A 22340-nucleotide genomic window follows, 5' to 3' on the forward strand; every position below is an offset into this window, starting at 1 on the left:
CCTGATATCTATTTTGGTCCCTGATATATATAATGACCCCTGATATCTATAATGAGCCCTGATATATATAATGAGCCCTGATATTGGTATGGTCTCTGATATCTGTAATGGCCCCTGATATCTTTAATGGGCCCTGATATCAATAATGTGCCCTGATATATATAATGGGCCCTGGTATTGTTATGATCTCTGATATCTGTAATGACCCTATAATGAGCCCTGATATTGTTATGGTCGCTGTTATCTGTAATGGCTCCTGATATATATTATGGCCCCTGATATATATAATGGGCCCCGATATCTATAATGGCCCCTGATATCTATTAAGGGACCTGATCCTGTTTTGGTGCCTGATATCTGTATAATGGTCCATGCTATCTATAATGGGCCCTGATATCTCTAATGGCCCCTGATACCTGCACAGTCCCTGTACTTATAAAAACTACAAGGATGATGCCTCGCATCTTGTGTGCCGTGAATGTTTGCTTTTAATTGTAATTTTAGCACAAATGGGACAAACCAAGTCCTCTTCACGATTTCATTTTGTTGTTTATTCCTTAAGCTAGGATGTTTTTCCGACATTTGGGCAAACGTCCAGGTCCGCTAGTAAAAGTTTAAAAGTCTATAATTTATAGAGTTGAAGCTCACTGGCAAACGTTGTGTTCGTTGAAAAAAATACTCACGCAAAAACGTTGTCGACGTATGGAAAAAAATGTTGGTGTAAGAAATTATTTATAGAATATATCGATAATTGAGGAATAATTTAAAAACAAATATATAGACTGTGCTTTAAAAGTTGATTTCAATTTAACAAAAGAAAAGTATAATGCCAATGTAAAAGTGAGCATAGCTATGCGTACGTGACTAGTTAACAGTACCTCATCTACAACTCATATGCGAGTAAGCTTTTACAAAAGCTAAATGTTGTGGAATCTCACCTATGTTCACATAAGCCAATGGAAACAATCGTTACATTTCATGAACGTCACGTGACTTCAGGTGAGTGTTGTAAACCGCGTCAGCGTTCACAAATATTTCAGGTGAGACTTAATATTTATTTCGAAAAAATGCAACGCACTTGAAACATTCCTTCAATATAAACACAGATAAACTGTTCCCGATTTGCAAAAGTAATGCCTCTTTTTGAAAATCACACCTGATCATTCATTGAACCGGTATGTTTCAAAATTCGTGAAAATGGCCGATCGTGCAATCCGGAAATAAAAATATAATCATGTAAACAAACTTGACTTTTGTGTTTTTACGGTGTATTGCGAGCTAATTTCTGCATATTTATTTGCCTTCATTTAAACATAGTATGTTAGTGGCAAATAAAGTTCTTTTGAAAGTTGTGATTCTGAACGTGTGTCAATTATAAACCATATAGGATACGTATGTATAAATGACCTACATTTAGTTTCAGTTAACTGAGCTTGGTATACATATTTAGCAATCTCAAGATCTTTGTGTGTGTACATGATAAAGGACTCTTTTTTTGAATAATAAGAACTTTACATGAAAAAAAGTGCATATATATTTCATAAATGGTATGGTACGTACTAGTCCACCTAAATGGCCGTCAACCAGTCTTTTGACAATTTTTAGACTATGGCAGACTGGTGACGTCCACCATCCCAGCAAAAAGTAGCAAACGGGCCTTGCGCAGAGGATCCTCGCGGCCACAATTTTTAAATTATCTTTGTTATAAATTCAAATTTCTAAGAAAATATCATTGCCTACTATCAAACACACATTTATTTATGTCATTATGCCAAAAAAACATGTTCAGATACCATAATGCACTTACATGCATCGATTGTATCCATTAATCTGTAAATCTAGGACAAATCTGACAGGTTGTGTACATGTATGAAACGGGGTAGAGGATTTCGAATATTTTGGTCGTTAATAGGCTCGGTTAAATAACACTATTAAAATGCAACCATTTCAATGCGCTGAACGCTAACGTGTTTGATGGGTCAAGTTGGGAGAAGTTGATGATGATGATGTTCGTGATGATGATGATGATGATGATGATTAGGTATCACCATTTTTGAACACTGTTGCGTTGCTCTGCACAATACATAGGAAAGGGAGGATAACTGTGACTGCGCACAGGGTTAACCATCATTGACGGATGGGTACAAATTTATTCGATAAAAGTCAACATGTATAAAAAAATGGTGGACTGCTACGCTCATTTCGTGACCCAGAGTATATTTATGTGAAAATAACGACTCTAACGACAAATCCAACCCAGTTAAGATCACTGTTAGGTACATTTGTAACAATTATATCATTATTAATCAACATCGATGCATAATATTACTATAAATTGTTTCGTCCAGTGTTAAATCGTAGAGAGATGTAGCGTTACAGGGATACACATGAAATGTCAAAATAATAAAAAAGTATCCCTGATCGCTCATTATTGTAGCTAGGTACGTACATGTATCAGCGACAGTATGAAGTCATACTGAACAACATTAAAATATTGTACACTGAACAACATTAAAATATTGTACACAAGTAGCATAAGAGTCTAGTATAGCAAATTTATGGTCCCAGTCGTGACTTAAGGCCAGGAAAGTGGTCTCACATATATTTCTAGTGATTTGCATATTGAAGAACTAAGGAATCTATTCAAAGAGAGCTACATTACACTCGTCAAGTTAGAGACACTTTCTATATCCCTCTGCTGTTTTGGCTTTCACGTCCAACATAATGAATTTATCGACTGTTCAGGTTCTGCAGTGTTGGATTTTTGGCCCTCAGAGGCTGATCCGAGTCGGCCAAAGAATTACGAAATGCGGCAGTCCTCGGACGGGCTAACACCCCAAAACATGCAAAGACTAAATAAAAATTTCCATTGATATGCAATCGTATTAATATAAGTGTCAGTCGCTTTTGACAGCTACAGTAAATTGCTGTTATTGGTTTTCCGCTGCCCTTTTCCTTATTGTTCAGCATCTTTCCGAGAAATATATTGAATATGCTTTAAAACATTGTTTCGCATTCATGAAGTTAGCTTATCACAAGAATGCAGTCCTATCTGCATTGTTGACAATGTTTGTTTATATCATCACTGAATAATGGCATTTTGTTTTGATATACAGTCCAAACTCGTTATGTTGACTTTGTCAGGACCTAGGGAAAAAAGTCGAGGTAACGAACATTCGACACATCTGAATTTAAAAAAAATATATCACCAGTCCCAACACATTTGAGTTTGATTTATGTCCAACACAGACTTCTGCCATTGAACAGCCTTGTTCTGTCGTGAAAACAATATGTATTATTGAAAAATAAAGTGAAATAAAAATGAATTATTTGTATCAAATTATAATGGTTAAAATTGTATGTTATGATGGTTTGATTTCTACATGTATTGTAAAGAAATTGATCATTGCGTAACTTTCAATGTTGTCAAATTTTCCGAGGATGTCATCGCCGTCCTTGTGCGTTTCAATGAATAGCTTGGGAAAAAAATGTCCTTTAATCCAAAACATAAACAAACAACTTTAATTATTCACAGTTAACCAAGTAATCTCCAATTATGACAGTTTGTTATTTTGATAGCACGGTAATTTAGCGACATGCAGCAAACCGTCATGAATATTTTCGCACCTATAACTCGATATACAGTTCAACATAAGAAACAAGTAAATGTGTGAAATTCGACCATCAAGACTGAAATAGGAGGACAACATAGCGAAAAAATCGAGGTAGAAAAATCGACTCAAGCTGATTTATTTTATATAGAATAAGAAGGAATAAATTCGGGACTGGAGAAAAAAGTTAACACAACCGGAAAGTCAAGATATCCGACCTCAAAATAGCGAGTTTGGACTGTAGTATAAACATTGACCCTAAAAAAGGTGATATTACTACTTAAACATTTTCGGCTGTTTTACTATGTTTTACTATGCAATAAAACAATAGGTTTTGAAAAACCCTGCAAACTCTAAAAAACAAACAACAAGAAACATTGACAGTATGCATATGTGTAACAGCTAACTTAACTACAGTTTTTTTGTAAAACAAATTATCAATCAATATGAGCTTCTAATTTTACCATTGTTGATTAAAAGAACCCAGATCCTGTTTAGAAATATCAGAATTTGGCATTTTCAGGATAAATACCATTCTGTTGGTATTCTTGCGGACCTGACAGGATGCCAGCCGCTAGTCAAGATGAATCAGGACTTGGTAAGTTTTTAAGAAATATTTGATAGTAAATACTGAATGATTTCTTATGGCACTTCTTTTGATTTATACTTAATAATTAAGAAATCAGCATTTTTGGAAAGGTTAAGATAAAATTGAAGATAATAAATGATAATAGGGCAAAATGGTTTATATTTCCATGTGATATACCTAAAATTTGGTACTACAGTTGCAGTCCAGACCCTGCAAAACAATCTTGACAGGCTACAAGATGCCACAGGGGCGTCAGACAACGAGATTGACTTTCTCAGTAACCTTCTATCAGACCCAACATTTCAGGCTATTGTTGATGTAGGTATTGTTTGTATAGGTCATAGTTGTTGATGTAGGTATTTTTGAGAGTAAGGGCTAGTAGGATGAAGTACTTGTAATACTTTTGAAATAAGACCTTTTGTCCCTCCAGGGCAACTGATAAGTTAAATTAGATAAACCTTTTTTACTAAAATTTCACCCCATCTACACAAATGATTGGGATCTTCTTTGACTATGCATTTTTGCAGTAGGAAGTACCTTGAAATGAATATAAATGACTTTGGAAACATTGTCGAAAGGGATCTTTGACTCTACATGATGTATACCCTGCTTTCTGCATGAATCCCTTTACTCAAAAAGACCTACGGCTATTTTTCAGGATTGACAATCCTCTCAAAACCCCTTAAATATTTTTGTTAGATTAAAAATTCTAAGTCTTTTGTTTACTGAAGGAACTTGTGTTTTTTTGTGGTATTTCTGCTATTTAAAAGGAACTGCAAGTAAGTCATGTGAATGATGCATTATTTTGTAACACTAACAGGCCCAAGATCGACTTGAAGAATACCGGGAAGATCAACCTGAGGGTCCTGAAGATGAAAAACACGCTGCCAAGTGTATCGGTGATGTGTATCATGCTATTGGGGGGTCGATAGACACAGACCCAAATGTACACGAGCTGAACCAGATACTTGGAGACGCTCACGTGAAGGTTGGTACTAATGCAGTATTTTTGATTGTTGGTCAGTCTCTTCCGTATTACCAAACTTAGGATTAATTCTGAAAACAGGATTTTAGACTTAACCATACATTTGTTAAAGTTTGTTTATTTGATTGAAATTTGCATTAAAATAGTATGAAGTAACTTGAATGATATGGATATACATCCTTTTTTTAAAACATAAATATCAACAGGAATCTAAGCATCGTTTCCCTGCTTTAGGTCTCAAAACTTCGAACTCAAACTGATTTTCATAATTGGGGTTTTTGGCTGTTATCATGTATGGACGGTTCATATTCATTAATAGAAATTCAAACCATAAAACCATAAAACATAATAGAATATATTAACCAAATCCAACAGACAATGCATTAAACGCTTTTTTTTTAAGCCTTTGATTGAGGTCATTTTTCTGTTCAGCATGATTTGCTCTTTGCACACCTGATTATACTTTTCTTGGTGTTACAGGCCTTGCTCGACGCTCATGATGATATAATTGACCGTAATTTCGAGGAAATGGTAGAGGAACAACATCGACCACAGCTGTTCCAGTCGGTATCCTCCAACTTCCAGGACCTTGAGGATAATATCCGACTCGTTGGCATAATGAAGAGTGATGAACCACTTGTAAGTATTCAGTCAAAACCTTAACAAGCTATTATAGTTTATCACTTCAAACATGTCAAATCAAACATGCCAATCAGAGCTAATTAATTTAATATGCACAACAGCTTATAAAATCATGTATGGCACCAAAATTTGATGGAGGAACCTCCAAGTCTGGTTTCCCGACAGGACACCACAATTATTTGGCAGAAAGTAAGATAGACACCCAAAATACATTTTAAGCGTTACTAGTAATTAATTATTTTATAAACTGTTACCGTAAGCATATATCTATGAATACCGTTACGTAATACACATAAAATTGTATGTCAGGGCATTACAGTGAAGATAGAAGACACAGGGGACCTGGTGATAGCGAGAATCCTGGCTGGCAGCATGAGTGATAAACTTGGTATGTTCTTGTTTAGGGCTATTCCATTTAAACATGTTACATTTGGGGAAAAGGCACTATTAGAATATACCACCCCCCTACAGAAGCAATTTACCCTTTCAGGGTCCAAGTTAGCAAAAAAAGACACCCACCCATATACTATTTAAATAATTGCTTTCCCACCCGTGGGTTATATGTTTTACTGGAATAGCCCTCAACTTGATGTGATATTAATTGAGGATTTCTTTTAGTCTTGTATGGAAGGGTTTGTTTATGTTTTATGATCCAAACTTTATCCCATTTATTTGATCTTTTCTGTCTATTGTTTAAAGCATTATTGTCCATTTCAATTGCTAAGTTAGAATTCCAAGTTTAGTCGAAATAATGCATATTTTCCAAACAGAAAAGCTGCGGCCGCAATATCAAAATGGTTTTAAACACTGATTTAAATGTTTAAAAGGTAACTCTATAACTATTGAACAGAATCATTTTCCAGGTTTACTCCATGTTGGGGACATTATTAAAGAGGTGAACGGTATGCCAGTGTATACACCGCAAATGTTGATGGACATTATTCGCACCTCGGAGCAGCGTGTTAACCTTAAAATTATCCCAGCATATCAGGAGCATCATCATACCTCCCAGGTAAGATTCGGCTGAAATACTGGCACTAACGGCTTGGATGTATTTATTAGTAAATTGTGAATGTATGCTTGTCTGGTGGTTTTTTCTCGGAAATTCGGCCCTTATAATCACAAATACAAAAATTACATATTTTACTTCGCTTTCTTACATCATTTTCTTCATTAGATGTTTTTAATTGCTTCCTATTGTTTCAGCATAGATACTATTGTTAACAATCTTAAAACCTCAATTTCAAGGATCATTGTTTTACAATTAAAAGTTCCCTGCAGGCAGGCAGGCCCCATTCACAAACCAAAGTTACTGTAATTATCATAAAGATCATTTCTTTGAAAGTTCTAACACTCTTAAGAATGTCTGTATTGCACATATTATACCATAACAAAAATAATGAGCTCCGCTGAATCATGTTATAAGTGACTTAAGACACTTCAAAAAATTAGGCCCTGTTTTTTCATCCACAGATGTTTTATTTAGAGGCACCATTCTATCGGACCAGTTTCCAAAGCTAAATATATGATATTTTTCCCATTCTTCAGAAAAAAAAAAACAATCAAAAGTAAAAACAAAAGAATAATTATCTTCTTTTTTTATGAAAGTATTTTTACCTGTACTGGTTCATTCAACATCCTAATAAATTATTTGATGTAAAGTTTTGGGGATAATTGAATTCAGAAATCATGCATTTCCCAGTCATTGAAATTAAACTTTTGGATGAACAAGCCCAAATTCTTATACTACTGCTTGGCATCAAATTATTGAACAAGCCCTGCTATATAAAATAAGCAAGCCTGAAAGACATTTTACCAGTGCAGGGCTTATGGGCTTGTGTTAATTTCGACTACTGATTTCCATCACATTCTGAGATCAGCATGAAATATTATCTGTCATGAAGTATTGCAAAGAGTTTACACCCCAAGGATTGATATTTCAGCCATTTTGGGTCTTTTGAAAGGGAAAAGAAACTAACATTTGATAATTTTCTCACTCCCAGGAGACTGTAAAGCTTGTTCTTTTAACTGTAAAATTTCACAAATTTTCCCAAAATGTCAAGGGTATTTTTACAAATTGGGCAGGAAAAGCCCTGCATGTACTGTGAGATACATGTTCATTTAAAAAGTTCATGGAGGCACATTTCCCATACAATGGGATTAACGACTATTTTGATCGGTGCAAAGAGGCAGGTCGTTCCAGGATGGTGATATTCAAAATACACTAGCACATTGACCATAAATCTTGATCTTTATTCACAGATGTTCATGAAGGCACATTTCACATACAATCCAATGAATGACCGGCTCATTCCCAGCAAAGAGGCGGGATTGTCATTCCAGGATGGCGATATCCTACTGATCTTTAATCATGATGATCCTAACTGGTGGCAGGTACAGTATTTTCTTGTTATCTTTCTAAATGACGTTAATTTTCTGTTTGCTGTGAAAGCACATTTCACAGCATTTCAAATTATTATATAATCAGAACATTATAAATCGACACATTAGTAAAACCTAAGATTAAAATAGTCTTTATCATTTTAAGGTGTAACATTCAAAAATTATTGCTGAAAATGAATGCTTTTATCAAATGCAATATACAAACTTAAGGCTCAAATAGTGGGAAATGAGACCAATTGAGTTTGACTGGCAATACTGTCCAAAAACCTTGTTAAAAACAGGAAGAATTGTCTGCAATGTATTTGTTAAATCTTCACATACATGATAGAGTCAACTTTTAGGCTCAAATAGTGGGAGATGAGATGAACCGAGTTGGTCTTATACCGTCCAAGAACCTGGAGGAGAACAGGAAAGCTTTCGTACGCTCGGATCAGGATTACTCCAAAAGCAGCTTATGTGAGTAAAGCTTGGGTTGAAATCGTGCAACATAGTTGATAGTTCATGGAAAGTTTCTATCATTGATCATGCAAGCCTGAAAATAATCCATGTTAAGGTGGGCTCTCAGAAGGATATAGCACCGATTTCCCACCGACTTATTGTAGAGGCTTTAATGGTGATGACATTGGCAAAATATGGTCACAACTTTGTGTTTTTGTATGAAAACTGACAATAACCAAGATTTGTAAAATTGTGGGAAATCGGGGTTGAACTCATGACAGCGAGTCTGGCTAAAATAATCTTTTTTAATTACAACTATCAATTAATGAAGTATATTGTTATAAGCCTAAATTACTATTGATTCAGTTTGATATCGTTGTTAGGTTCCAATTTCAATATTATTTGTGAGCAATTTATTATACCCCCACAAACAAAGTTTGAGGGGGTATATAGGAGTGAGCTTGTCGGTCTGTCGGTTTTCATGGTTTCCGGACGATAATTCATGAAAGGCTAGACAGATTTGAAATTTTTTTGGTACACAGGTGTAACATCAGAAGATACAGGTCAAGTTCGATATTGGGGCTGGTGGGGCCAAGGTCAAGGTCACTGTTACTAAAAATAGAAAAACGGTTTCCGGACGATAACTCATTAAAGGCTAGTTTTTCTTGTCAGCAGTGTAACTTCTAAATTACCCAACAGATTTAAATAAAACAATACATGCATGATAAAAGAAGATGCAGTGTGCAGTAACCTTGGAGTTATGGCCTCTTTTCAAAGGAATGGTTTGCCATTCCTGTGTCCAGGCGGCATTTGGGGGTATTCGTCACTCCTGTGACAGCTCTAGTTAATTTTGGTAATCATTGCTTGTGGAAGTATTTAAGCCATATTAAAGCCAAAATTTACAAGGCAAAGTTGTGTGCTTAGTTTTGATATTGTCATTCCAGTATGTGGTTTAAAACGAAAGAAGAAAAAGAAGATAAAGTACAGTGCAACCAAAAATAAAGGTTTGTAAATTATGTTAAATGCTTTCCCCATATCTATGTCTAATGTTTTGGTACGAGATAACCTTTTTAGGTAACCAGTGTAGCATGGTAGAAGATCTTGTTGTTTATGGTGTCATTGTCATGTACGTCATCACAATTTTATATTTACACCTCAACTTCCATTCCTTAAATGAACTGCCTTTCTGCAATTGTGGTTATCATCTGATGAACACAACATCTTCGGATATGTTCGACTCGTGAATCATCGCATAACAATTGTCATTAGACTACATTTTCTGCCGCTCCATATGATTTCACACTAACAGGTCAAAAGTCATATGACTATATTTAACATATTTAGGCTATGTGCATAGGGGGAGACATCTGTTTTTAATTGCAAAAACAACCACCTAGTTTTTTTTTTATCTCCATCTAGACTGGGACACTGCAGACCTTGTCTTGTACGAGGAGGTGACTCGTATGCCGCCATTCCAGAGAAAAACCCTCGTCATTGTAGGAGCGAATGGGGTCGGGAGACGATCCCTCAAGGAAAGACTGATTAAGTCAGACAATCGACGATTCGCTGCAGCCATTCCACGTTAGTGTGTGATTATTATATATAATGTTGCAGACATCGCGAAAGTTCAGAGAAAGTGTCAGTCATTCGGAAATACAGCCTCCGATGTTTTGTTGGTCTGAAAGAAAATTTGCCGGTCTGATAATTTTTGTTTGAAGACTTTATTTTTCAAAGCCTTTATTACTAATTTTACATTGACAAGGAATAAAAAGGTATTTAGATATTTACCAGATATGTGTGCCAGGTTTTGCTCAATATTTAATTTTAACAGTGCCCTTTTTTACAAATACATGTTCAGAAGAATAAGATATATGTTTGGAACATTTGGAACTATACTTTAAAGAATCCAATGTTTATGACAATAGTTTATCATTTCAAAACATCGCGCAATATATATATATACACTATACAATATTTGGTTATCTATTGCAATGGGAGGAAAACTCTGCATTGCGTTTGACTTAGTATGGTACACGTATTCCGTCCTCTACACTACCTAATAAGACATCAGACTTGTAAACAAATGATTATTAGACAATATCATTGATAAAATGCGATTTTCAATGAAACAATATATTTTTTATTACTTTTAAGCGTGTTTGATAATTGATCAAGATAAGATTTCCACTATTTGTAATATTTCAACGTGAAAACTTTCAGTCTGACGGACCGACCCAATTAAAGATTTATTCGGACCAAGTCAAAATTTACCTCTCAGGACTGTCAGACCGAAGGTTTTCACAATGTCTGATGTTCAGAATTTGTAATGTAGCATAATACACAAAAAACAAATGCAATCAATCAATTAAGCTCTTCTTTTAGTTTAAAAAAGTTTTATCATAGCTTTAGTGTTATTGTCGTCGCTTGGGTAGTTGTGCGATAACCTTGACCACTTTTCATAAACCATCCATGCTATTCATGTGAAACTTTGTATACATGTTGTCAGAGATAATACCCACATTTAAAATAACGAACATATTAATCATGGGTTATTACTCTTTTTTAATTTTAAAAAACACACACACCGATGTAATGTAACATATTATCTTCACAGACACATCACGAGCCCCACGTGATGGCGAGATCCATGGGAAGAAATACTTTTTCACAGACCGCGAAACAATGGACATGGAGATTAAGGCTGATTTGTACCTGGAGTTCGGGGAATTCAACGGGAACCTTTACGGGACAAAGTTAGAGACAGTTCATGACACAATCCGGTCAGGACGAATGTGTGTCCTGGATGTGAATCCCACCGTAAGTCTTCAAGATGATATTACAAATGTGCAAAGCCAATATTGATTTATCCACTTTTTTGTCTCTCTGAATGCCAAGGACAAAAATGATTTGATTTAAATAGGGATTTCCCATTTTTCCTAGAAATTATTAATGCTATAAAAGAGATGGAGAAAGTAAAGGACACTGAACATGTTAATTGTCTTTAAAGCTGCTGTTCAAACTTTTGACGCAATCAGTATTGATCAGCTCAATATTTCCTGGAGCAGCTAGAGAGTAAGAGTGATCTGGTAGTCAAGTAAAAGACAAATCTTCACCAAGGAGATGACCTTTTGGCCTCTCTAAAAATGGCACCGTACTGGTTTCTGTCAAGGAATTGTACTTGAGAAATTTAAAGCAACGTTCCTTTATCTCCAAAATTAAGCAGAAACGCATAGATATTAACCAACTGTGCTGTTTTCAGTCATTGAAGGTTTTGAAGAACCCAGAGTTTATGCCGTACATCATCTTCATAGCTGCACCAAGTGCTGAGGCCCTAATGGTCATGTATGAGGAGGGGCGGAGAAAAGGAGTCGGAAGAGGGGTAAGATACTGATATTAAGCTCATCTAGACATTGACTCTTCTTCAAGTTCTGTCACTTTATTATTTCAAGTCAACAGTGAGGAGTGCTTAAACTTGAGAAATTCGGCTCTCCGGTCTCATGGATTATACAAAACTCACGCTTAGGTATCTTAATGTATCAACTGCTCTAATATTTAGAACATTGCACACTCCTGTTTAAAAAGCCTTGTCGTCATTGAGTTATTTCTCTTTACATATATAACTGGCAAGTGGAAAGAGTTGTTTTTTCAATTATCTGGTTTTTAAAAAGAAATACGGTTAAGTATCATATTATATCAATGAACCCAATTTTTATCTTTATCTTGATTGAACAAAACAATAATTAGGTTATTGCGATTATCTTAAAAAAACAAATTCCATTAAAAGGATCAAAATGTCTAAACAAAAATATTGCACAATCCTGTTATAAGGGACTTAACATTGTAATTGATATTGAGGTGTTGGCATCATGGAGTTAATTCTCTTTAAATATCTAAATGGCAAGCTGAGCAATGAGTCAGCAATTGTCAACTTTATTGGATTAGTGCACTTGTTTCTCACCAAGGTGTTAGTTTGTTACCATGGACAGCAACCCTAGCAAGGCTAGCAGGATTTCTCCGGGTTCTCTGGTTTCTACCACAACACAAGTCCCATGTCAGGCCATCAAGAGTGACTTAGAATATTAAAAAACATAACTTTCTTCACAATTGTAAAATAGATTCTATAGATACTAATTCATAATATTGGTGATTTTAATGCAGAGTATAAAAATTGTATGTTTGAAATTGACATTTTGCAAAGAATACTTTATATTGTTTGATAATAAATTAAGCAAAGTCTTCACGTCAATGAGCAATAAAAGCAATATCATAATGCATTTTTGCAACAAAGAACCATGTCAATTATTTGTACCGCCTCAAATGATTTTTTGAACAGAAAATGTTTTGGCACATCAAAGCGCAATTTAAGGTTTCAATTAAATTGGCCAGATGATGTTACACCAGTGCAACATGTGGATCCATTGTGAATGTATGAGCCTGTATCTAAGTGGTAAGTTCAGTGTGATACATGAAAGAATATGCTTATACCCTGAAGGTGCATTGCAGTCAGCTTTGTTTGATGGGTAAAGTTGATTGACATTGTATAGATATTGCAATTGTTTCAAAATTTTCTTGGGCCTAATTTTTTTTTTTTTTGGTTAGGGTTACATCCTTTTCAAAAATAGGTAGGGTAGGTAGGCTTATTTTTATTTATTTTGTATTTTTTTATTAGGCTTTATATAAGAATGTCATTTTCATCATTGGAGAATAGTGTTTAAGTTATCTCCTGTATAACCATTTAAGATTTTAAACTCCATATTTAAAAACCAAAAAAAAAAAGAAAAAAATAAAAAAATTTTTAAGTTTTTCATTATTTTTTTCAAACTGACTATAAAAACGGTAGGGTCGGCGCCTATTCCGTAGGTAGGATCGGGTAAAAACCAAAAAAAAAAAGAAAAAAATAAATATTTTTTTTAAGTTTTTCATTATTTTTTTCAAACTGACTATAAAAACGGTAGGGTCGGCGCCTATTCCGTAGGTAGGATCGGGTAAAAACCAAAAAAAAAAAGAAAAAATAAATATTTTTTTTAAGTTTTTCATTATTTTTTTCAAACTGACTATAAAAACGGTAGGGTCGGCGCCTATTCCGTAGGTAGGATCGGGTAACCCGAACCAAATGTATTTTTTTTTTAGGCCTTGGTATATTTTGGCTGAGCAAACCCCACAACTATTCAATTCTCCCAAACCTTCAATTAATAAGTTCTTTTGAGTAGTTTCAGATTTTCTATTGTTTCCATTCTTGTGTTGCAGATCGCTGGTCCAGGGACTATTGATTTCAAGACGGTAAGTAATTCTATAAACTGGGTAACATACATTTAAGTTATACCAATTGATCATCTAAATCATTTAACTCTGAGAATGCAGAAGGGTTTACGTGCTGGTTTCCATGAGGGCAAAGGGGTGCTACCAAAATAGGACAGGTAGCAACAACCTCCTATAACTTATAAGCTAAAACCGTAATGTGAAACTAACATGCAAAATGATTTTGTTTCCTTAAGAGTAATACACTTGACTTCTATATAAGGATTGATAGCCTTTTTGTGTGTGTTCATACTGTATGATTCAAGAACATGTGCCACCAAATTGCATAAAGTGTTCAAGTGCTTCTTTGGACATTTGCAACCAAGAATATTGCATGAATTGCTCTGGTGCTTCTTGGAAAATTTGCATCCGGCCCTTTGTTGTATATTTGCATGACAACAAATTGCATAAAGCCCCCTGACCCTTCATGGGACATTTGCAGGCAAGCAAATTGCATAGAGCCCCTGACCCTTCATGGGACATTTGCAGGCAAGCAAATTGCATAGAGCCCCTGACCCTTCATGGGACATTTGCAGGCAAGCAAATTGCATAGAGCCCCTGACCCTTCATGGGACATTTGCAACCAAGCAAATTGCATAGAGCCCCCTGACCCTTCATGGGACATTTGCAAGCAAGCAAATTGCATAGAGCCCCCTGACCCTTCATGGTACATTTGCAAGCAAGCAAATTGCAAAGAGGCCCCTGGGCCTTGATTTGCAAGCAAGCAAATTGCATAGAGCCCCCTGGGCCTTGATTTGCAAGCAAGCAAATTGCATAGAGCCCCATGGGCCTTGATTTGCAAGAAAGCAAATTGCATAGAGCCCCCTGGCCCTTGGTTGCAAGCAAGAAAATTGCAAAGAGCCCCCTGGCCCTTGATTTGCAAGCAAGCAAATTGCATGGAGCCACCTGGCCCTTGATTTGCAAGCAAGCAAATTGCATGGAGACCCCTGGCCCTTGATTTGCAAGCAAGCAAATTGCATGGAGCCCCCTGGCCCTTGATTTGCAAGCAAGCAAATTGCATGGAGCCCCCTGGCCCTTGATTTGCAAGCAAGCAAATTGCATGGAGCCCCCTGGCCCTTGATTTGCAAGCAAGCAAATTGCATGGAGCCCCCTGGCCCTTGATTTGCAAGCAAGCAAATTGCATAGAGCCCCCTGGCCCTTGATTTGCAAGCAAGCAAATTGCATGGAGCCCCCTGGCCCTTGATTTGCAAGCAATCCAAGCAAGCAAATTGCATAAAGCCCTCAAGCACTTTGTGGGATCATTGCAAGAGAGCCCTGCTGCATTCATACAGCTTGAAAACATGGAAAAAAAGTTATTTATCCTTATATTTTCATTTTGAACTATTCATTATGTTTTTTTTTTTTAGTTAAATCCGCAGCTGAGTCTTTATTGTTAAGGTTAATAGCAAGATACTTTGTATAAAACAATAGCTGATAACTGTTATGTTGTATATCACTGGTTTAATGATGTTACGATTATCCAGTGGGAGCGCAGCGATATGGAATTAACAATGACGTCATTATCCAATGCGCATTTATATAAGATATAAGCATGTTTTCTCTTTATAAATGAAAAATATATGATTTTGCAAACAACTTGACAATTAAAAATAACTTGTTTTCTTAACTTGTGCATATGGAATAATAACTAGTTGAGATGTTTAACATTCATATCATGATTATTGTCTATTCATTTTTAGGAGGAAGATTTCTTGAAAATAATCGATGAGTCTGCACAGATTGAGAAAGTTTACAAGTCATATTTCGACACCACAATTGTTAATGACAGTTTTGAGGAAACTTTCCGGGAAATTCGCAAAATTGTGGATACTCTAAGCACAGATACACAATGGGTGCCGGTGAATTGGGTGTATTAGCCATATTCTGTGACATTTGTGTGAGTGCTTGTTTTTTTTGTTGACCTGACTTTGCCTTCATTGAAAACTACAGGGATTCCAGACCTTTGAGTTCATTCAAAGCTACTATAATATGCTATGATATAGATGTTTGTTGCCTTCACAAAAAAACCTCAAACTAAGGTATTCTTGTAAAGACTTCTGTCAACATATTTGGGAATATGTAACTTAAAGGCATCCAACTGCAAGAGTCCTTGAAGAATGGGACCCACAACGTCTTTAAGGAATTTCACCTACAAAGTCCTTCAGGTATCTGTACAACAAATATGTGAAATGTGTATGCCTAGTGCCCCCATATTGTTTTGGTATCATTTGAAAAGGTTTTGAGTAAAGTAAATAGTTATGTAAAACAATGAAATTATAACAAACGATCTGCAAGAAAATGCCTTCAGTGCTATTTCTGCAATTCAGGTGACTCAAGTCTGCACATTGCCTGTATATTTCATCTGGTGCATTTATCATTTTTAGGCAAACCTTGACACCTTTGAAGATATTGAATGATATTCACGTATGAAGTATTAAAATAACCTAATACCTGGTAAATTCCACCTACAGCATTGCTTGCTACACAATTATTTTGCTGTCACTAAGCAGCCCTGACTGAATGATGACCCCTGGTTTAAAACATTAATGGTGAACTCACAAGTATCAATTACAAGTCCAAACCATCGGTGGACATTTTTGTATCTTTGGAGAAACCACCCTTAATTTTATTTGACCAAAGTGTTGAAATAAGCTCTTCATGGAAAAAAGACATAATTCACTGATGTGTTGATGACTTTTCCCCTTTATAATAGGAGGATGGAAGACAGATATTTGGATCACGTTTATCTGGAATCAAAAGGATCACTATTTAAACATTACGTTGGCTTTCAATCTGTATGTAAAATTATTCATTGCATGATTACCATATAAAACTGAATACAATTGTACCGTATTGAAGGTTTTTAAATGATTTACATAATATTTTGTTGAAGGATATAATTCCCTTTTGAATAATTTATTTTCCTGCCAGAAATATTAGGCTGATCAAATGATCAAATAACATTTTTGCTGCTATCATTGTTTTCTTTTTGGCTAATAAAATAAACATGGTATTTGATGGATGCGTTAGACATTTACATCGGGGTTTCTAAAGTGCAGGACTAATTCACAAATCAGGATTGAGTGCTTTTAACTTCAGACTATTCCACAGTGGTAAAGATTGTTTTTTGTTACGACGTTTGCATCAAAAGCGTAGGAAGTACCTTGACATGAATATAAATGACTTTGTAAACATTTTCAAAAGGGATCTAAGCCACTATACCCTGCTTTTGGCACGAATCCCTCATACTCAAACAGACCCCGGCTTATTTTCCGGATGGACAATTATCAGCAGTTAAGATCCCCTGTAACACATGTGTTTATGGAGACTTTAAACTAATTGCTAGATTTTCATCCAACTCGTTTAGCCGTCCCTTAATTTGTTGTTGACTGAAATGAAAATGTTGAACTAGGGTGCGTATCGGTCAGGTATTGTCCGGGTACGGCGTTTATTCATAACAACGTTGTTGATGTATAACATTCACATGTAAAAAAGGAAAATTGTAACGATGGAGTTCGTGGTTCGTCTAGAAACAAATGTATATGGTCCATAATGCAATAAGAAAGAGCATGAACACAAATTCAGAGGTGAAGCAGTTATCTAAGAAGAAAAAATGTCACCGGCCCCGCCCCCATTTGAAAAGAAAATTGGATGAAAATCTAGCAATTAATTTACATTGGCCTAAGATGTTCTTGAATGTGATATGCAGTGTTTATTCCTCAGGATGTTTGAGAGATCAATGTGTGTTGTAATGTTTTATCTCCTTATATTTCTTGATCATTCCATATTTATATTATGCAAATTTCTTTGAACTTCAAAGCCTTGGATATGCCACAAAATTGTAAATTTTGGTCGGTTAACTCTTTCCCTTGAGCATTATCATGTGTAAATACAGCATGTTTTTATTGTTAGCTTGTATGATTTTATATGATAAACTTTGAGATATTGTCATATCCTTGGTGTCACGATCAGAGCTCAAAAACTTGACCCTAGGCCATCTCTTAAAAACTGTGATATAGAACTTGGTACACATGTTTCCAGAGACAATACCAACATGTAGACCAAGGTCCACAACTCTGCCTTCAGTAATTTGATTGAAAAAACAACAAAAACAGACTTCATTCCATCTGCAGCGCTTTTGTTAAAATTGTAACCAATTATTGTACAGAACATAACAGTAATCATGACATCATTTAGAAGTATAAATTCACAAACATTTTCTGTACATATTTCAAGCCATTTAAAGATGTGTAATTCTGTCATGTCTGTTGCAATGTTATTGCTATGTGTTAAGTGTTTCAACAGAACAAAAGTATTGAATCCAAACTGTTCAATGATGGAATAAACCAATCAAGCAAAGTGTTTTGACAAATGAGGTAGTTGAACAATGCTTGTAAATGAGTGTAGTGTAAGATAGGTTCATTCCGACCTGAGCGTAGGGTGTTTTGCGGAAACGAGGTTTACGGAGTTTCCGCAAAACACCCTGCGCGAGGGTCGGGATGAACCTATCTTATACGAGCGGCTATGGTAGATGCTTTTTCTCCCACCTCAGTTAAACAAAATTAAGTAAAAATGTATTTTTTGCTGGAACTCTTTTTTGCTTAGTGAAAATAATTGCATATGGATATGCGATAGCACGTGGTTGTCATGGATATATGCGCAGTGATCCAGTTAATGTTAATAGTCAAATCGACCTTTTTAAATAGTTCTAAGGTGAATGAAGCATTATTTCTTGAATGGTGCCTGAAAACTGTTTTATGGTGACAATTTAAGCGAGAAATAATTAATTAGCGTTCTAAATATTACCATAAGACAAGATTTCCTGGATGCTACTGACGACAGTCTTCAACAAGGGAGGTAATTACAATGTGGTAAAAGGAGTTCCATACGGGCATTTTATCTTCGCCCGTGGGCAAGATAAGAATATCTAGCATGGTTAAATTATTGGATCTACTTATCTGAGGTGGGAGAAAACGCCCCCCTGCACCAGTATGCTTGTAAATGAGTGTAGGGTAAAAACTCCCCCTGCACCGGTATGCTTGTAAATGAGTGTAGGGAATAAACTCCCCCCTGCACCAGTATGCTTGTAATGAGTGTAGGGTAAAAACTCCCTCTGCACCAGTATGCTTGTAAATGAGTGTAGGACAAAAACTCCCCCTGCACCAGTATGCTTGTAAATGAGTGTAGGATAAAAACTCCCCCTGCATCAATTCCCACATACCCCCATGCATTTACTTTTTATTTTGTGTCTAGAAAGATTGTTGTTAAAAGTAAAATAAAATAAAAACAAATATACACCTGATATAGATGGTAAATAAACTTTGAAAAAGGCAAGAAAAGTTTAAAATCATACGGGGGGATTTTTTGTTTGCCAATGCAAAACATTGCTGGCAGGAATCGTATCTTGGGGGATTATGTACTATATGTATACTAATATTCTGGTGGTATGTTTACTGTAGTACAAATTTGTTAAACTAAACTTTTTTGATGCTTATATATATTAACATGGTTGTAGTGTTGATTATTTGTTTTAGTACTGTTAAAGTAACAGGTGTATAATGTTGAAACAATATATAAAATATTAGATGGTCATTTAAAGATATTTGTAGATATTAGATATATTGGGCCGACTGTTAAAAGCTTTGTTAACGTTATCATTGTTAACTTTCGATCATTTCTGCTCTGGAAGTTTCATGGATACATGTGTGATTTGCAGTATTTTTAACAACACTGGAGCCAACTGTTTCATTACTAAGATATATATGAGCACCTCATCAATTATTGTACCTTCTAAAGTTAACATCAATGTCATAAACCATTGTGATTTTTGACATCATTTTTAACTTAAGCAAAGTTCTAGACGGTCGGCCCATAAAAGGCTCTTATTACCATAAGATATATATTTTGAAAGTGTTATTTTGCTTATTAACAGACTGGTAATATAATTATAAATGTTGTTACTTGATGTTAGATTCAGAAATGTGCACCATACACATGTATTCAGCCTTATTGTTAAGAATATTAGTGTCCCATTTTGTCAAAAAATCCTACAAGTGGTTTTGGACCTCTGAGATATTTTACCAGTACAACACTGTTGCTGATAATCTCAATTCGGTACAAAATTGCTCCTTGGTGTATTGATGAATTGGCACCTAGCTTTATATAAAATATATATTTTTGTAATAATGCAACATTTTAGCACAGACATATCACATTTTTGGTAACTTCACATGTGCCTTTTATCACCAAGTATCAAAAATATCTATGTACAATGTATTATAATTAGATTATTTTTCTGTAATTTAAATTATAAAAAAAATATTTGTTTCAAAGTGATTGAGTCTTTTATCTATTTTTGACAAGCCTGGCACAATGCTATTGAACTTTCCTCATCTTATATGCACCATTCTTGTGCTACTCACAGTTCCTTCTACATTTTGATTTTGATCAAATCGTACAGTCATTTTCCAATTAGTAATTCTAAGTATTATTATTATTCATTTCAATACTTATGTGAAAAACTACAGAAACAAGCTCAGTATCAAAAAGTTACCTGGTTAAACATAAACCCGGTTTAATGGCAAAACAAATAGTATTGAATGGTCATATATGACACACATAGATTTAATTTACAAGTAAAAGTTAGTGACTTAAGTGTATTTTTTAAATACAATATTATATCTACAATATTGTGCTGTATTGTGTTTATAACATGGCCCTAATATGAACTAGTAGGTCCTTTGCTTTCAACAGACTTATGATAACTTTATTTGCTAACCTAACTTGGAACATATTTATTGCAGTTGATATTTCTTCGTTTGCCTCTGTTTTATATTAACTTTATGTTCTTGTGTACAGTTGCTTTCATATATTCATGTTAGTCATATTTCGCCATTCTTTATATCAAAATAAATACAATTTTTATATGAGCAACTTTTATGTTCATATATTTCGACCCATACATTGTCATAGTTTTCAGGACTTTACAGATTCTAAGCTTATAATTATACCATGGTTATATTGATTACATATTCAAACACGAGTTTGATGTACTTTAGTGCCACTTTAAATCTCATGTCTCTGACGATGTCCTCGAGGGATAACGAAGGGAATGTTCTGGCGCTTATGGAATGACACGATGTATTAAACAAATTGTTATTTGATGAGCTGTCTCCTCCTAGAAACAATTACCATGTTTAATTTAAATGTTTTGAACATTACTTCTTTGCATTGAAATTGAATTTCGTTTTAACGAAATTATTTTTGATTAGCATTTGCGTGTCAGTCTATTCAGTCTGAATGAATAGAATATTTAAAATCCATCCAAATATTATTAAATGCAAATATTATTCTATCACCAATGGAGTCTTTTAGAGTTTGAAAAGGTACTGCATTACCGATGCATTGTTCTATTGTATGTGTTATTTCAATGTGAAGTCCGACAACAAAAGTTTCGAAAGTTTCCAATTTGCATTTGATCACAGCTAATGCATTATTAAAGAAGAGAAACAATACGTCAAGCACTGAAAGTGATACATAACACATGAGGACACATGGATGTTTGCGTCATGGAAATGACGGGGAAAATTATAGATGCAGACTAGATATAAATCATTGGTTTCATATAAATAAATTAAGTATGACAGATAAACTGTTGTTCTTTTGGCTGTAGGCCGCTAGGCAGACTATTATAACCGTATCTGAAAAACTACCATCGGCTGATCGACATAAATTTTTTAACTTTTGACGAATTAATGCGCGCACGGGCGTATCAACCCCAGTGCTGTTGGAACTGCAGTGGTCAAAAACCTAATTTACATTAACAATTACATCTAAATTACCTTTTCACCAATCTGCTCCAATACCTATCGTCTGCATTCTGCATAATAAGTAGCTTGCTAAAATAAGCGCTGTAATGTTAATGCGGTTAATAAAGTGCGAATAAGCTGCGTTTTTGCGTAATTACTCAATTAAAATCATAGAAAAACATTTATTCTAATATCGACGAGTTACAAAACGCAATATAAAAAGCAAAATAAGCAAATAGATTCAAAATAAAAGCGTACTGAATCAAAATAATTACATGTACATATCTGTCGCAGCCAGTGCGGTTAAAAAATAGAATCTGGGTCATCGCATTCGGACAGATTTATGCTCCGAAAGTAACTCGAAGAACCCATTAAATCCCGGAAAAATCATTAATCGTATTGAAGGTGCAATGCTCATTTTTGGTGTAAGATATCAAACCAAAATGTTTCAATTTAACCTATACAGTAACCAGTTGTTTTGGTGATTGTAGTTCATTCAGAAGTATATTTTCTATGTTAATAGCCTAACGGCTCTTACTTGACATTTTTTTTAAGATTGTTAGTTT

At 35.0% G+C, this 22340-nt stretch overlaps 1 protein-coding gene across 1 annotated transcript; it reads left to right on the forward strand.

Annotated features, from left to right (window-relative positions):
- The first annotated feature begins 986 nt into the window (after nucleotides 1-986).
- On the forward strand, nucleotides 987-20895 carry LOC128240538 (protein PALS2-like). Its single transcript, XM_052957200.1, has 15 exons — nucleotides 987-1040; nucleotides 4135-4209; nucleotides 4397-4518; nucleotides 5021-5188; nucleotides 5666-5824; nucleotides 6137-6215; nucleotides 6691-6839; nucleotides 8090-8221; nucleotides 8572-8686; nucleotides 9613-9672; nucleotides 10088-10249; nucleotides 11283-11485; nucleotides 11928-12047; nucleotides 13916-13948; nucleotides 15667-20895. The coding sequence occupies exons 2-15, from the start codon at nucleotides 4176-4178 to the stop codon at nucleotides 15841-15843; spliced, it is 1713 nt and encodes a 570-aa protein (XP_052813160.1). The 5' UTR covers nucleotides 987-1040; nucleotides 4135-4175; the 3' UTR covers nucleotides 15844-20895.
- Nucleotides 20896-22340: the final 1445 nt, after the last annotated feature.

Source organism: Mya arenaria, chromosome 7 (genome assembly GCF_026914265.1).
Source record: "Mya arenaria isolate MELC-2E11 chromosome 7, ASM2691426v1".
NCBI classification, from domain to species: Eukaryota; Metazoa; Mollusca; class Bivalvia; order Myida; family Myidae; genus Mya; species Mya arenaria.